The sequence below is a fragment of the Balearica regulorum genome, chromosome 1 (assembly GCF_011004875.1).
Source record: "Balearica regulorum gibbericeps isolate bBalReg1 chromosome 1, bBalReg1.pri, whole genome shotgun sequence".
Lineage (NCBI taxonomy): Eukaryota > Metazoa > Chordata > Aves > Gruiformes > Gruidae > Balearica > Balearica regulorum.
Window position 1 is genome coordinate 191332269 of NC_046184.1, and position 18458 is coordinate 191350726.

The window sequence follows — 18458 nt, forward strand, 5'->3', positions numbered from 1 at the left end:
ACCCTTCACCAGCTTCATTGCTTTACTTTGGACATGCTCCAGCACTTCAATGTCCTTCTTGTAGTGAGAGGCCCAAAACTGAACACAGTATTAGAGATGCAGCCTCACCAGTGCCAAGTACAGGGGGATAATCACTTCCCTAGTGCTGCTGGCCACACTCTTTCTGATACAGGCCAGGATGCTGTTGGCCTTCTTGGCCACCTGGGCACACTGCTGGCTCATATTCAGCCAGCTGTGGACCAGCACCCCCAGGTCCTTTTCTGCTGGGCAGCTTTGCAGACACTCTTCCACTAGCCTGTAGCGTTGCATGAGGTGGTTATCACCCAAGTGCAGGACCCAGCACTGAGCCTTGTTGAACCTCATGCAGTTGACCTCAGCCCACTGATCCAGCCTGTCCAGATCCCTCTGTAGAGCCTTCCCACTCTCAAGCAGATCAACACTCCCACCCAACTTGGTGTTGTCTGCAAACTTACTGAGGGTGCACTCAATCACCTCATCCAGGTCATTGATAAAGATGTTAAAGAGACCTGGCCCCAGTACTGAGCTCTCGGGAACACCACTTGTGACTGGCCACCAACTGGATTTAACTCCATTCACCACAACTCTTTCGGCTCAGCCATCCAGCCAGTTTTTGACTCAAGTGAAGAGTACACCAATCCAAGCCATGAGCAGATATTTTCTCCAGGACAACGGAGCATATGTATATTTCATAGAAGTTAGGAAGTTTCACAGTTGTCCATAATGATCTAAGGTCTCCAACGATCAAACAGTAATTAGCATTTGCCTACTACTATGTAATAGCAGGCTGAATGTGCATAATTAGCACATATTAAAAGTGTCACTAGAGTAGGAGGCTCAGAGGAAGAACCTGTGTTAGGCTACATTTCCATGGAGACTATCGATTTTACATTTAAAAAGTCTTTTAAGGAAACTTCTGCATTAATTTTGTCTTTTACATGATTAGATGATTACACAAGTGGTGTTACAGTATGTGGTGATTATTAGTGGAACAATAAGCTGGTATAACAAGGCTAATCTTATAGCTTTTAGAAGCAGTTGTGGAAAAATCTCTCAGTGAGAAGAGTCAGAATCTTCTGTCCTTGCATTTAAACAAATAAAAAACAAGCTTTTTCTGGTAATGAAAATTAATTTTGTTCTTTACATTAGTTGTCGGTTCTGATATCCCAAGCATGCCAGATGTTTCACAGTACAGAAACACAGTCCTGTTTCCTATACTTGAGAATTGTTCACTACTGAAAAAAGGCAGAAAAAGAACTCCATATTGTGAAGAAAAGTGAAGAAGAACAATATTTGCCATCATCAAATTCCCCATCCAGTTTCTGAGTGGCATCTGAGCATTATAACAGTGATGTAAAGGGGAAATTAAATAAGGCTTTCTGTGTGCCTTGACTGCAGCTCACATAAGGATCGTATTGGTCCCTATAGACTTGCCATATCTGTTCTTCTGCTTTAAACCCTAGCCTCAAACCTAGCAGTCAGCATGCTAAATGTTCTCACAGTGGGCATTTGGCTCGCCAGGTAATGCTATGAAATTCAGAGCAGAAAGCCAACAACCAGACAAACTTGGTGCTTAGTAGATGTGGTTAAAAGCTCCCTGCCAGTTGTTCAGAGTGGCTGCAGCAAAAGGAACATTTTTTAGGCAAAGTTGTTTTGATGAGTTTTTTGCTCTTTTATGGGCATCTTTAAATGCTCATCATAATTATGTTGTTCAGAATAGTCCCTCGAGCAGGAATGCTTCAGTGCCTTACTGAATGTCTTTAACAATGTGTTCCCCATCCTTTCTGTCAGAGTGGTTTATACTTTTGGAGTATGTGAATCTATAGAGAATGTGGATGTTTGGGAACTGTGCGAACTGCAAACATTTGCGGTCAGCAAACTGCTGGTGGCATGTATGGGAGTGTACAGTCTTGTCAGTACTTGGCACAGTGTACATCCAAACCAATGGCACAGCAAGATGCTTCAGATGAAATGATCAAGTGGCAAGTACACTGTGCATCATCTTCTACATTTGGTCAATATAATGTTGTGTAAAAAATCAAACAGTTAGTACAAATTGACGTGTTCCAGGGAGCAGATATAAAGAATTATATGGACAGCAAGATGAAACAGTACCTAACAGCAGTGACAAATAAAGTGCAGAGGAGGAAAATAGCTCCAGACAAAGCTGGAACACAGCTTCAGTCAGAAAGAAGGATAATGCACATAATGATCACTCAAGGCCATTTAGTCTAAACTACTGCTCAACACAGGCTAACTAAAAAGATAGATCAGATTGCTCAGGTCCTTGTCCCATCAAATCTTGAATTTTTCCAGGGATGGATATTCCACTGCCTCTCTCAGCAGCCTGTGCCTGTGTCTGGCCACTGGTGAGCTTTTTTCCTGGTATCAGCTGGAATGTCCCATGCCACATTGTGCAACCATTACCGCTTGTTCTTCCATGTGTACATCTAGGACAAGTCTGGCTCCAATTGTTTATAAGCAGCAATTTCATTAGTGGAGGACAGCAGTAATATCCACCCATTCGTGTCCTCTTCTCTAGGCTGAACAAACCCAACTCCCTCAGTTTCTTCTTGTACATCATGTGGTCCAGCCCCCAGTCACCTTGGCTGATATGTGTCTTTGTGTGTTTAAGATTTAATCTAGAATGGTGTTGCCATTTCCAAAACTGAGGCCAAAGAAAAATGTCTTGTTTTGATTATGATAAAAGAAGTCAGGAGACTTTTTCTTTGGGAAAACATTTTCAATGGGGCCATGACCGCCAGTTGAATATGGGTAACCATATGTATTTTTTGCTATTCTAGTAAAATCTATCCTAAACTTGAAAAGACTTTGTAAATGTGTGTTCCATGTAAAATAGATGTGTGAATACAGACTGTGCTTTAGTTCCTGAATCCCATTGATAGTGTCAAAACAGTCATAATTGGTGGCTCCTAGTCACAGTGGCAGAGATGTGATCTCTGGACAAGGATACCCCTGCACTTAGCAAACCTGGAAGCTTTTACTTTATTCTGTCTTCAAATCCTTTCCCTAAACATTCAAGATCAGCTGCAATTTAGGCTAGTTGAAGCAGTGCTCTGCCTACCTTTAATGGTCTTTTACATTGTTTAAATAGAGTACAAAAAATAAAGGGAGTTCTCTTCCTTGATGATGACTGTCTGAATGTTCATTTTATATACACGTTTATTAGCTGTGGAAAACTTCCTCCCTCAATCAATGCCTTAGACCTGCAAACAAGGACTCTGCTTTTGCAAGATAATATAAAATAATCATACATAGACAAGTAATCAGTGCAATCAGGTTTGCAATCACAATGTTTTGCTGATGGAAGCAGGTTTTGACAGACTCTTTGGACTTCAGTCCTGTTTTCAATTGAGTACCATTGTGCTTGCTCCTCTAGCATTTAAGTATTTCACATCTTAACATTACAATCATAAAACTTGAGGATAAAGACAACGGAAAAGGCCTGCAGTGTGTGTGCAAAGCCTAACTTTGATGCCTTTACTTCCTACTAGGGGCCCTTAGTAAGGAGGCTAAAGACACCTGTTGGGTTTTTTGTTGTCTTTAATTCTCTCTCAAGTTTTCTTTTCTCTCATTTTTAGCAGGAGTGGCAAATGTTTCACCCCACACCATTATTCCTGCCCTAGTACGCTCCTGGGATAAAGGTTCAGTCTTCCCTCAGGCTGAGAAAAGGCAGATTTCCTCTTCCCTGTGCCAGAATTTTAGCCATAAAGCTGCAGTGCCAAACATTCACACTACTCTTGGGGGATACAGTTTAAGTATTTGAGGAAAGGAAGATGTTTTGGATGCTGAAACTCAGTCTCATGTAGACATTTAAGTGAAGCCCTGAGATAGGCTTCTAAGTGCTGGTGAGACACAGTGTTTGACACTCATTCCTCCTTCAAATTCCTGCTGTTCCTCTTGTCCAGGCTGTCTTAGCACTCAGTATTCATAGACTGTGGACCTCAGCTATGCGCTTCGAACTCAAAGTGAGCATAAAATGCAATTTATGGGGAATTTAGGTCTCTTGCATTGTGAATTTTACTTCCGGTAGTGTGTACTTAATTAGGCATTGAATCATGGACTATTTCAATGACTGAACCCCTTCATGGGACTGGGCTGTCAAGTACAGAGTTTAGATCCTCAGTATTGTGATATTCAAATCCTTACATGCCTGTGAACAGGAGAGAAGGGGATGAGCACTTCTCTACATCCCTAAATATCCATTTCTGGCCTTGCCTAGGGCTGCAGACACAATGCTGAGCTGGTCTGTGCAGGGCTCTGAGAGCTTTTGAGCAATGCTATAAAGGCCTTTCTGTGTTTCATAGACAAGCTATACATTCATTTATCCTACCTGCAGGTCTTGTACCCCTTTGTGGATCTAAGCCTTGTGCATGCTTGAAAACTTTATTTCTTACTATTAACTACCTGATAAGAATACCTTTATTATATTATTCTAGCAACACTGAGAGAATGTAGTAAGTGCTGCCAAAGATAAGGGACATGCAGATGTTTGGAGATACAACAATTTAATGAATATTAGATTGCAGTATTGTACACATTGGATGCATAAGGCTGTCTATGGTAATAGGATATAAGCCTTGCTCCTTACCCTCTCCACAATATTTTTGTGAAAGCAAGAAACTATTTTCTGTATTAAATCAATTTTGACAAATACATGCCAGAAACAGTTTCAATGAAGTGATGGAGATTAAAGGATAATGCGTAACATTATGCATGCTCCACTCATCATGAAAACCTACTGAGCTTAATAGAGATTTATAAGCAGCAAATAAGGATATACTTTTTCTTTAAAGATATTTATAGACTCCTATGAAAAAGTACCTGAGAGAATGGACCAATATTTTTGGCTGGCTAAATTTCTGTATACATTATTGTAGAGCAGAGTTCAAAAGCAGAAATGTGCATAATTTCTGTACTCTCTTTCCATATTTACCTGTCCATGGGCCCTTACTCCAAACTCAGGCATTTAGCAAGTTTGGTTGTTATGAATTCAGAGATTAAATCAAAGTCAATATAAAGGAAGCAACTCAGGTGCTTACAGAGAGGCACCTGGTCCTAAAGTCTGATATACTCACAAAGAGGCTGTACCTATGATAAATACCTTACAGGAAACCTGTATCTTTTTTTGGCAATGCATGGGGTGGCCAGCTTGGATACATAGGACATCTAAAATGGTGCTAGGCATCTAAAATGGTGTTTAAGCATGATACATTAAAAAAAATACAGTATCTTTCATGTTTCTCTAGATTGTGACAACTATACCATCACCGTCTACCGTCCACTGGTATGGAACGCTTAGGTGCATGAACCTGAAATGGTTTGGATGAACATTTTTGATTAATTTGAACTTTATTAACCCCACTAGCCAGCTTATATTGAATATAGTCAATCCAGGGTTACAGTTTATTTTCACCTACACTCTAGGACATTAAACTTTTTTTTTTTTTTTTTTTGCTTTTATTCCTATTCTTAAACCAAACCTCTGCTTTATAGAGGCAAAAAAATAGAAGGAAAAGGGCCAATAATGTTAAGATAGATGTATTAAGTTAAATCTCTTTTAATCTTCCACTATGATAATGAACTACAATTCATTTGCATTTCAGAACATTTTGCAAAGGAAATTCAAAAGCCTGCTTAAAAAAAAATAGCTGCTAATGACATATATTTGCTTTTGGCATTTATAGGAGTACTGTGAAAGTCAGACTTCTTGCTACTGAAGTTAGGAAAGAAAGTGTGTGGTCTAAAGATACTGGCTACTGTCCCTTCTAAAGATACTGGGTTAATGGAACAACTATCCCGCTTACATGGATGCCTTACTGCATAAATACTCAAGTAACTGAACAATCTGATGCTATTAGATTAGGTGGTGAAACTAAGCCATAAATATTTAAGAGGCTGTTCAATGCTGATTGTCCAAACCGTTTGCACCTGCCATTCCATAGTGGATGAAATACATATATATAACACCATAATTCATAATGCCATGCCTAGACCAGTTTCATTCGCAGCCGATCACTGTTTCTTAGAAATTGTACTTTTCCTTGAAGGTTGGACTAGAGGACCTTTAAAGGTCCCTTCCAGACCAAACTATTCTATGACTCTATGATTCCTTGAACACAAGAGTAAATGCACTGCTGGTACATAATCAGCACTGAATGCTCTCACCTCTGATATAGTTCATCCAAAAAGCTCGAATGCTCCATAATCCTTGCATTGTTCATTACCTTTTCACTGCACTCCAGAGGCATTACTAAACTCATCTTCACTGCTTCTGTGGGGGAAGGAATTAAATTCAATTGTACAGATAAGAAAGTGAAGACAAAGAGTGAATTGAGGTTAGATATTAAGTATTCTCAGTGTTGCACAGATAAGTTGAACCAGCAATTCCCAGACTCAGCTTGCTTGAGTATAACTGTTCTGGGAAGAGAGCTGGGACATAAATGGTGCCTCTGGCCATGCCATTCCCAGCTCTTTCCATGCCCTGACACAGGACCCAGACACCGTGCACAGTTGTTCCCCTCCCAAACACCCATTTCCCTGTCCCCAGGGGAAAGCAGAAGGCGTGCTTTTGATTTTGTGTATGTTCCTTTGAAGTAGCTGTATTCTGTTAAGAAAATATGCCCCAGAGATTGGGAGCCCTTGAATTATGCCAGGATGTCTCTCTGTTCCTCTTGTTACCTTCATATACCTTCAGCAAAGATCAGTTCATCAGCCCAAGTGTAAAACAGGAGAGATATTTCAAGCCTTATCAATGCTCACTGAATTCCCTGGAATGACTTTCTTTTGCTTCAGAGAGCTTTGGACCATTGGCAGCTTGTCTCACTTGTTCTATCTGTGAAAAACTCTAGATCGCATAGTAGAGCAAAGTTGAGTTTGTCAGTTAAATGGTTTCACAGTCCAGTGAAAATATGTTCTCCAAGAAACATACTAAAAGGTTGTTGTTGAACTTGGCATGCAGAGATTGACCCTGAGGAACCTCTTGCTTCCCATCACTTAATGGTAAGGAACAAAAATAGCACATAGCAACCAACCTTTTGTGGGAAAGGTAAGGACAAAATTACCTAGGGATCCACAAATCTTTTTAAAACCAAAAATAGTTCAGGACACTGCCTTTCATATCTTTCTTTGATAAATCTTGATGTTTTTATTTACAGTGAGACTTTAACCATAATTATAAGAATAAAAGTCAGTGTTGTGGAGATGGCATAACATGGAAAATGTATTTAATTTTTGTAGTTGCTTAACATTCAGTACAAGAAAGGAATTTAGAAAAGGTATATCTAGGATTTTTTGTCTTAGAACTTAATATAACATTGAATGGATTTCACAGGGGAGTTATTTTTTTGTTGTTTGTTTCTTCTGCATGGGAATATGAGACATGTTCCTTAGGAGTAAAATTACAGGTCTAGGTAGCTGTGAATTGATAACAAGATCCATCAGGATAGGTCCAGAGTTTCTACCATCTGAAAGTCATCTGCCAGCCTGCACAGGAAGATACTATGTCTAACCTAAGGCTTTATCTAAAGGGACAGAGAACATTCATAAGAGTATTGAGCTGCTGCCCTGCTGAAAGTCGCAAGGTGTGAATGTGCAAACTAAGTCTTACTCTATGAACAGAAAAGTAGGTCCACATTTTTTAAAAGGCATTTCAGTGTCTAACATCCAAAGATTTCAAGACTGGAAATACAGATTTTTGTAGATAAATATATATAATAAAAACTCTACTCCACTCTTGCGAGACCCCACCTGGAGTACTGCGTCCAGCTCTGGGGTCCCAGTACAAGAAGGACATGGAGCTGTTGGAGCGAGTCCAGAGGAGGGTCACGAAGCTGATCAGAGGGCTGGAGCACCTCTCCTGTGAGGACAGGCTGAGAGAGTGGGGCTTGTTCAGCCTGGAGAAGAGAAGGCTCTGGGGAGACCTAATTGCGGTCTTCCAGTACCTGAAGGGGCCTACAGGAAAGATGGTGAGGGACTGTTTATGAGGGAGTGTAGTGACAGGACAAGGGGTAATGGGTTTAAGCTGAAGGAGGGTAGATTTAGATTAGATATTAGGAAGAAATTCTTCACCGTGAGGGTGCTGAGGCACTGGAACAGGTTGCCCAGAGAGGTTGTGGATGCCCCATCCCTGGAAGTGTTCAAGGCCAGGTTGGATGAGGCTTTGGGCAGCGTGGTCTAGTGGAGGGTGTCCCTGCCCATGGCAGGGGGGTTGGAACTAGATGATCTTTAAGGTCCCTTCCAACCCAAACCATTCTATGATTCTGTTCTTACCAGTGTATATATGTATTGATGTATCTACATATACAAAAACCGACAGATTGATCGTATATAGTATGTGATATCCATTACTCAATTCTTAAGGATTTTTAAAACTCTTATGATGTAATTAAAATGAAATATAGTATTTTTCTAAGAAAATTCTTATTTTACTTCAGTGTCTTTTGTTCTTCAGCAAGAAGCATTTTAATTTCTATCCATTCTGTTGGCTTGGATAAAATTTATTTATATAATATGTAGGATTTATTTTAGAAGAAAAAACTCTTTTCATCAATGTTCAGAAATGTTTACTGCAAAAAGAAAATATATTTAGCACACAGATTCCATTTTTTCTTCAAATTTATTTTATCTGATCTATTTTAATTCCTTTCTTGTGAAAGGCACACTGGACTTCAGTCAAATGATTGCACTTGTCAGTGGTATACAGAAACCTCCACAGTGTCTGTCATTGCCAGGGCCTCATGTGGTCTGTGGGATTCTTGCCCTAAATTTATGTCTATTTGATCCCATTAAAACTACAGGGTTTTTAATTAAATTTGTTTCAATGATCTCAGCCTGTTTCAAAACATCCATGCTGTTATTTCTCTTTTACTGCTCCAGTATCTAGTTATAAACAATGCAACAAATACTTGAAAGTCTCACCTTCAACTTTTCAATTTAAATCCTTGATTAATGAGGTGGAAGAGCTGCATAATGTTGATAATTTCCTTTCAAGTGGCAATAAATGGTAAAAGCAGGTTGACGGGGAATGGATAGGTGAGGGTATAAGAGGCAGGTGTGAAATCTAGCTGGTATGAAGAGATAGGAAGGACACAGCTGGAGCAAAGAGACAACCAGAATATAGCAAAGATTATCCAGTTAAAACAGTGAAATCTGCTCTGGGTGGAATTATTTCAGCTAAATACAGGCACCTGGAATTTAGGCATCTGCTTTAATTCAGCCTGACCCTCCATGGCTCCCTTTTCAGTCAGTGGGAATATTGAGCCACCTACAGATGACAGGATCATTGCTGTGGAGATGCTTGTTTCCTCCCAGGGACATAAAGAGAGCTTTGGGCAATGAACTTGTCCCTACCCTGACTGTCTAAAGGCTTTTAGATCCACTCTTTGTATTTGGCTGGTTCCTCTTAGCAGTTTTTCCCTAGTACCTGTGCGCAGTCTGGTGATGTCCCCTCGGCTTTGTTGAGATGTCTTTCTTGCTGCTGAACACGTAGCTCTGACATGACATTGCTGCTTTGGCACATTAATAACCAGACCGTGTGTGGACTCTAGATCTCTTTCCTACCTGTAACAATGCACCTATTAGGCAGTCTTGTCACTGCATGTCTTCTCCTCTTCTATCATGTCAGGTCGCATTTTGGAAGTGCCCAAAAGTATCCTTAGATAATAAAGTCAGGTTGTGTCCACCTATCTGTAAGTCTTCTAAATAGAAAAGGGAAGTGTGCAAGGTCACAGAGGTAATGCTGCCCTAATCTCTGGATGTCTTGTCTTTTTTTTAAAAATACACATATTTTCCTAGCTTTTCCTGATTCTCCCAATGAATGTAACAGAACAAAATTGGCATATTGTATCAGACCCTGTGAAGATAAGAGCTGACTTCTTCCCCCAACTGTTGCAAAAAGTTATAGTTATGATCTACAGCAAGATTTCAAGACCACTGACTATGTGACCATAAATTGATGCTAAACAGCACAACCTGGAATCCCTGAGGTTCGTTACTCAGAATAGCTCCATAATGTAAGCTCACTATGTCTTAGAGAAATCTTCATCTTTGCAGAAAGGCTCCAGGATTTGAGAGTACACTTTTCTAGCATAACGCTTCAGGCACACTTGGGAGGATTTACAGAACTCCAGAGATCCCAGTTCTTCCAGCATTCATTGTTCTAATTGAGCACCCCTCAGGATACCTAGCCATAGAGGCCAGGTACCTCCAAAGACCCTGGTGTTGTGGCTTTTGGCAATCAACCTTAGGATTTTGTACCTTCAAAGATTTGCCTTCAAAAAGACATATCTGGGAAGCACTACTGTACATGCATGGATTGTGTCACAAACATAGCATCCATCAGTCAGCCTAGTTCTTGGAGTCCCATAAGATCTTAGTAACTGTATATATGGATTTTGCACTTCGATGCTTTGGCTGGTGAGAAAGACTAAACTATCACATCTCCAGTACAACCAACAAATATGTAGGATTTCCAGTTTTCTATAATTATTTGCTTGAAAAGAACAAGCCCTGCATCAAGATGAACATAAAAGTTGTCTTGAACCAAGAAAAGAAAAATTGGAATCACCACCATTACGATTTCAAAGTATACTTAGAACTTTTATCTGCCAAACTTCAACATTACTGGTAGTTTGGATTACTTGTGTTTCTAATTCAAAATGATAACGTTTACAACAGCCATATACTCTCTTCCACTATTATATAATAGGTCATTATTTCTCTGTTAATGTCAACTTTACAATTACATTTCAATTTCTGAAGCCCAGGAAGTGCTTGAAAGAACAGTCTGGTTTTTCACTCACAAAACAAATCAAATGCAGCAGCAGTAGTCAGCATTTCTTTTTCAATCTGTACATAATTCTATTATATTTTAGGCAGTGCCATCAAAGCATATGATGCTGAGCAACAGTCTTACAGAGAACAGCCCTGCTGCATTTGTGTCAGTTCAAGTCTTTGGCTGGTTGTGAATCATGGAACATCTCAGCAGAAGACATTAATGAACCTACAGCCTCTCACTTAAGCATTCATCTTATTAATCATCCCAACCAATTTCTCCTCTGTTTTTAAAGCATATTTTAAAGGGACTGCTTAACTGTGATGAATTACAAAAGAGTTTGTTTAATTCTATGAATACCTGTATTGATTTGTGTAAAGTCTTTTTATTTGGGGATTTTCTATTAATGCAACTGTCTGGTTTCTGTGCCATAGCAGCCTTCCCAGTGTCAAGATCCTGGGGCTATGTCTGTATTATTAAATAAACAAGACCAAGGAACTGTTCTCTAACACTGAGGCTTAGGGGCCATATCTGTATTACACAGATTTTGGCTCCAGGTCTCCTCTCAGCCTGGAGCCAGGTCTCCTCAAGCTCCTGCAGCACAATGGTTATTTTTATGTGCTGTTCTTCAGTTGGGGTGATTCAGAGCAGCGTCTGAAATGTGAGAGGTGTATTGCTGCCCACAAAACAGCTGCTTTTATGACCTGATGATGCCTAACATTATGCCTAAAGGGCAGCAGAAGAGCAAGCAGGTATATTTGCAAGTATATGGATTGTGTGTTGAAGGTTGGAGGGGTCTGTGGAGAGAAGGGGGAGCCAGACCTGCTGTCGTCATGTTCATATTGTGTGTCAGGAGTGACCAGCTCTTTGAAGCATAAGTGGTTAAGTCATTTCACAGGCTGAAATGGGCAGGCATTCATGAGCCTGCCTAGTAGCTCTGTGAAGGTGTGTTCCCTTTGTGATGGCACTTGGGCAGTTAACAGCAGCAGTGGACACTGTTAGTGGATATTGACCCCTTCCATGCAATAATGTTCAACTGTTTTCTCACTGTGACTCATCCCAATTAATTGCAGCTTGAAAATAAATGTTAGCTCCTTAAAAGTGCTGTATTTTGTGTATTAGTTTTATCTGATCACCTAAAGGTAAGGTTGCAGTCAGTCTCTAGGCTGTTGTAGATGCTAAAATCCCATATCCCACTTTCCTGTCTACATGTTCCCACCATGGTCCTTTCTCAGAATGTGTTCCCCCAGCTTTACAGAATGCTGAAATAGTGATGGTGGCATGGCTGAAAATGAACTCTATGAAAATAAAAGTTGCTATACCACTGAGATAATTTGGATACTCCTGAGGCTCGAGATTGCTGGTGATGACACACAGAAATCAGATGGAGACATGTGGCTGAGATTTCAGGGGAGAAGGTAGTGAGGAAGGGAACCTTTCCTTTTGAAAGCATTCAGGAGACAGAAAGACTCAAGCCAAAACACTACAAAATGAAATTTTACTCCTCCCGTCTATCCCCCTCCTGCCTTCCAAATAACTCAAAAACCTACCTGGCACAAACAAGAATAGACCAGGGATTACTTCTTAGGTATCATGTTTGAGAGATGACACAAGTTTTCCGTGCAGTTATCTAGAAGACCATTGGGACAAAATGTTGAAGGTGAATTAAGCCCAGACTAGAATGATGCAGGACCCTATAGGCCCCTGCATGAAATCTGTTCAACATTTTCTAAAGGAATATGTGATAAGCAAGTGGATAAAAACATGTTGAATTGACTGTATCTCAGCATCTATATGTGAGAGGTTGGTCTCTTTTATGGTGAATTTTGTCCTGTTAATGAGCATAGAAGTAAGACATTCCTTTAAGAAAATAATTAGCTGTGAGAAATTAAAAGTTCTATTGGCATTGTTATCAAGAAAGCTCTGCAGATAATAATACGAAATACACATCTAAATGTTGTTTTATCATACCATATTATACAATAATATGGAGTAGCTTCTTCAGAGAGGTTTTAATGTTTATAGCATAAAAGAGTCTCCACACAGTTGTTTCTGGAGCTGTTAAACCAAATTCATGTGTCAGTCAACTTGCAAAATTTCCCATTGTGACTGAACATTTCTGTACCACTTTGTGTCCAGTGCAATGCATGCTCTGCACACCTGAAAACAGTTTCCATTCCTTCATATGCCAAAGGAAGGAATCAATAAAAAATATTCTGCTGGAGACACTACTCTTTCCTATGAAAAAGAGAGGCTTTAGTTCAGCATTGACAACAATAGAAATTCTCTTCCTTATTGTGTGAGTTCCAACTGAAATACATTAATGTGTTGGATTGACTCCTGCAGTCATAAATTTTCCAGTTTGAATTATATTGCAGCAGATACCAAGGACAGAGTTGGCAGTGGTGAATGGTTTTAAGACCCATTTTATACTTATTAGGATACAATAGGAAAAGCGATTGAAGAAAGCCAAAGAAATTGCCCTTGCAGATGATTTTTTTTTTTGTTTTGTTTTGCCTGACAAATTAATTCCGGAAATATTAATGGGAAGATAAAATTTGACCTGACTAAATGTGTAATTTAGAGCACTTATCCACCTTCCCTTTATAATTAATGTAAGGAGAATCAATCCATTGTGAGATAAGTGTCTAGAATAGTCACAACTTTTTTTATTTCATATTCATGCTTAATGCATTGTGTTCTATTTACAGGTTTTATCTGGGGTGAAATTAAACAGATGTGGGATGGTGGACTACAGGACTACATTCATGATTGGTGGAACCTCATGGATTTTGTAATGAACTCCTTGTACTTAGCAACAATCTCTTTGAAAATTGTGGCATTCTCAAAGGTAAACTTTTTCTTAAAAAATCATCAAAATATTTAAGATAAAAGAAATTAGGCTTCTTCAAACTTTCTTCTATATTTGGAAGTTCTCAGGCTTAGCAATGCAAGACATGTATGATGTGCTTATTCAATCTTCTGCAGCTACAACAACAAGCTAGATCAGGGTAAGAGTGAACAAAACATTGTGATTTATACTTTTTTCTTCTTGGACTAGGCAATCTTTTGTTATTTGATCCTGAACAGTCATACTGTCATTTTCTTGGAAAAGGAAAATCACTGGTAATATTTAATAATGTTTGCACAAAATTATGTTTTGTGTTAGTCTTTGCCTATTTTTCAGTAAGAAATTGTTGCCCCTAAGACAATTATATGCACCATGTAAAACTTCTGGACAGGACTACAAGAAAAATATTTACTCAGAATTGGGGGGGGGGGGGGGGGGGGGGGCAGTATAGATAAAAAGCTAAAGAGAAGGATTTAAATTTTGTTTTGAAAATTCATTATAAGTGTAACATGAAAAAGTAAAGCTGAAGGGGATAAATTGGTCACTTGAGGCTGGATATGTTCATTTTCTCATCCTTTTCATGGACTTTTTATGAATAGTTTTTTATTCCCACTGTTTGAAGCATCTTCCAGCAAAACAGCCCTTCTTTCCAAGGCTATGGAACATGTTGCATTTTGTATGTATTCAACATTAATCCATAATATGACAGAAATTCCTCATAAAATGAAATATTTTAATCAAAAAATGGTCTCAAATGCAAGGAAACCACATCCGAAAGGAAATGAAAGCATTTCTTAGCATCTGTCATGGAGCTCTTATCACATCCAAATAAAGATAACAAGCCCATTTTCGCTGGCCACTGTGATCAGCATTGTATTTCAGCTGTTTCAAGTTCCCTGCCATCAGCTACCCTGTATGCGTGGAAGGAGAGTCTCTCCTCTGCCAAGATACTTTTGGCTGGGAAAAGAAAAGGAGACAGCCGTCAAGTAGCTGGTTATTATAGCTCCCTATCCTCAAACAGCAGCTGTTCTCACTGCAGCCCTTCCATAAATATAGAGGAACACAGGAACCTCTAATTTATATCTTCTTGTGTCTATTCACAAGGGTCCACATATCAGCCGATCAGGGCAGGGATGAGCAAAGACCAGTGATCTCTTGACACACCAGCCTCCTCCTGTGACGAAAGGTTTCTGGCATGCCGGCTCTCTGGCTGCAATCCTTTGGAAGTCTTCTCACTCAAAGAAATTTGGAACTGTTACCTGAAAGAGCAAGATGCTCAAAAGTGTGAGAAGAGCTGTCATTTAAAGCTGATGAAATGCCTTTTCACACACAAGGATGCCTTATCATAAAGTGACTGGAAAACAAATAGTTATTTCACTGTCCCATGTAACAAAACAAGCAGTTTGTTAAAAATGCATGTTTCCGAAGCATTGGAGATAGCTAATTATTCACTTTAGAATAATATTAATTATAAGACATTATAATCCTTTCATCTCCCAGTTAGCTTGTGCTTACAGTAATCAGATTCCAAGGTGACAGTATCTGGGATAATGCGTATCCATTACTCTCCAAATCAGTGCTTGCATGCCAGTCATAATCAACACAGTGCATAAAGCACTATCTGTGCTCCTGCGGCTATTATTTTTTTACTGCATGTGCAATGTTGCACCTAAATACCTTTTTGTTCCTTAAAAGAGCCTCAGTTGTGGCAAGCAATCAAAACACACGATGAGGTAATGAACAGAGTAACTTCATACCCATCCATACTTCCCTCAAATACCTACAAGAGAGTTCCCCACCTCTATGCCAGATGAGATTGAGAGGCTGCCAAACATAACCAGTACATTTTGATGTAAAGCTTTTATTTTCATTTCCTAAACCTTGCAAGACAGGTTTTTCTAAAATACAGCTTTTCTGTTTTTACGGAATCAAATCTATAAGCTCAGTTCTTAGATGTATTCTACCTTATCAGCTCAAGCCACTTAAGAAAGCATTTTAACCAACTGTCTTGAATAAAATTAGGAGAGTGCCCTCATACCAGTCTCCTGTGTGATAGATGTTCCCAGATAAAAATGTAGTGTTTATTGCCCATTCGAGGCTCTCTGGCTGACACAGTAATTAAGCAGATGGATATTATTTACAGCAGCTGATGGGATAGCGTAAAATACACCAAAGAGTGTAATTTGAGGATGAGACAACCACTAAGATAATTCAAAGTTATCAGTTTCACTGCCAGTATTCAAATAAAATGAGTACACCTCATATTTTTCTAAGGGCTATGCTTTTTGTCTCTGATTATATATCAGCATGTGAGGTCTTTTTAAATTATCCAGTATATCCACTGAAAATGCTCTCTCCCTCATAAATAATGTGATTATAAATAGTGCATTGTCACATGTTTTATGAGATTACAAGATGACTGATTTAAGCAACACATCTGTTTTGATGGAGGGTTATAAATATAAATAGAAATCATTGTGCCCTAAGAAAAATGGTTATTTTTATGATTTTGGAAGATAATTTATTTTGTAATGATGCATAAAGTACAGAGCCAAGTTATGTGCAGACCCTGCTTTATCTTAAATATTTGCTGAACCTGAGCATTGGACCTAGTGCTGCTTGCTTCCTATTCTGCTATAGATATGCAAGTTCATATAACTGCTTATGTGTCTCCGCCACTGACATGAAAAGCTAGTAGGGAAAGAGGTTCCTATTCAAGGTAAGGACTCTGAAAAGTAACTAAAAATACATTATTTGTCTCAATATATACTGGGTTAATTATCACCATGTCAGATCTGCTCTGTTCAGTAGTAAGATTATATTTCTCTTCTGCCACCAGTTCTGCAGAAGCAAACATCTTCTTCTTATATGTTTGCATTGTAAAATGGTTTTGTTCGATGTTTCACCAGATTCACAGACTGAACTTCCATTTACATAGGAGTATTAACCCTCCTCCCCCCTTCCCTCCAAAAAAAAATATAGACTCAATTGCTCAGTGTAATCACTGTTTTAAAGTTTTTTGCTAGGCGGTCCCCTCACCCTCTTCCTACTGCCGTTCTGAAATTCAGTATCATGAATGCAAAGATCAGGACATACATTTGAAAATAGGAAGAGTTCACATTTACATCTGACCTTTCAGGAAAGGGTTTAAACTTCTTTTCCTGAAATGGATATTATTTAACTTTTCTTTTTGTCATCAGAAACAAGGGGTCACATTTGACCAAGGTCCAACAGACCATTAAACAATCATGTAGCCTGATCTACAGGTCTATTTGATCTCTCTTAGTGCTTTCATGAGATGTACAGTCCATGACTTTTTTTTTCGTGGGAAAACAGTGATCACTCAGCTGTTTTCTCACAAACAGTTCTGATATTAGATTTGCATTTGAATTCCTTTGAGTAAGGATCAAGAATTATTATCTTGTATTCCCTGGGTGACATCACACAATCATCATATATTTGCCTTGAAACTCTACTGTTTATATCCTGTTCAATATTTTTTCTGCTCTTCTTAATTTTCCATTGATGTGCCATGTACATTTCCTTCAACCAATGAGCCAATGATAGGTATTATTTAATCATGTTAAATGATGGTTGGCTTTGTTACATGTCAAAAGGTTGTGTTTGCATTTGAAGTGGGGACAGAAATTCAGCAGGGTCACAAAATAATAAAAAAAAAGACTGTAATGTATCAACATTGTGATTTACAACTAGCTCAGTGTTACTATATTTGCTCTTACAATTTTCCATTCCCTACAACAATAACCATTTATTTATTATATACAGAACAGAAGAACATCAACAAGCATGAGTGAGAGAACAAATACTTCAATTCTGCATGTTTTGGGTTGTTTGGTCCTAAAATACAATTTTTCTTTTTTACATATTTTCACTGTTTCTGGTTTTAATATGCTTAGTCTTTTCACTACTCTGCTGTCTTTTTCTTTTCACATGTGAGCTTCTTTGTTCTCTTGGTTCTTCTTTGATATTCTAGATTTCTTTTCAGAACCTCTAGTTAGTGGAATCAATACGGTTTTGTTGTCAGAGGCCCTCTTATACTCATGATTTTCTTTATATTATTTGCTGTCTTCTTTCAGCTAGTGTATTTCACAGGTCATTTCCAAACTTACTTGTCAGACCTTCACCTTTCTCACTATTTTTCAGCCAAGTATTTCCAGTCTTTTAAATCATGTCTCTTCACAACTAAAATAACAGCCCTCTCTGCTTACAGCCATGAGTCTTTTTGCATTGTACTTACACATGCAGGAAGCACTTGGACCCAAGAAAGGCAGAGTCAGTTAAGCTGGAAAAAAATAGTTATGTCTTTGATTTCTCTTTTACAAAAAAGAGATCATTTGATCTTTTCTGACTGTTTTAACACACCAGTTTTATGTCTCAATCAGGAACATCATAGATAAAGTCCTTTCTTCTCACCTTTCTCCTTAACCTTATCTCTTCTAGAAAAATGTAACGTTGGATACATCTTGTCAGACTACAGCTATAAGATAACCTCTCCCCTATTCCAATAATCAATGAGGAGAAACAGAGAACATTGAACAGCAACTCCCCTGACCTGTTTGGAATATCTGCTTTCCTACTACTCTAGAAATGCCCATTTTTCTTTGCTGACTGTAAAAGGAGGTGACAGAAAGCACAGATGCGGCTGTCCACACCTGACTGGTTCAACTTGATCCTTGGTCTCTCACTATATCATATGCTATCTTTATTCAGTGTCCTGTAGTTCCATGTTTTTCTCAGGAGGGTATTTCCTTAGATTTTTTTCCCCCTGCTTGT

The 18458-nt window shown here is 38.8% G+C and overlaps 1 protein-coding gene across 2 annotated transcripts in view; it reads left to right on the forward strand.

The window, feature by feature from the left end:
- The window catches only part of TRPC4 (transient receptor potential cation channel subfamily C member 4), a 172975-nt gene that overhangs the window by 127011 nt on the left and 27506 nt on the right, over window positions 1-18458 (forward strand). For both annotated transcript variants that reach the window (XM_075741972.1, XM_075741973.1), the window contains exon 5: window positions 13525-13664. In XM_075741972.1, coding sequence (XP_075598087.1) covers window positions 13525-13664 — 140 coding nt within the window. The remainder of the gene's footprint in view (window positions 1-13524; window positions 13665-18458) is intronic.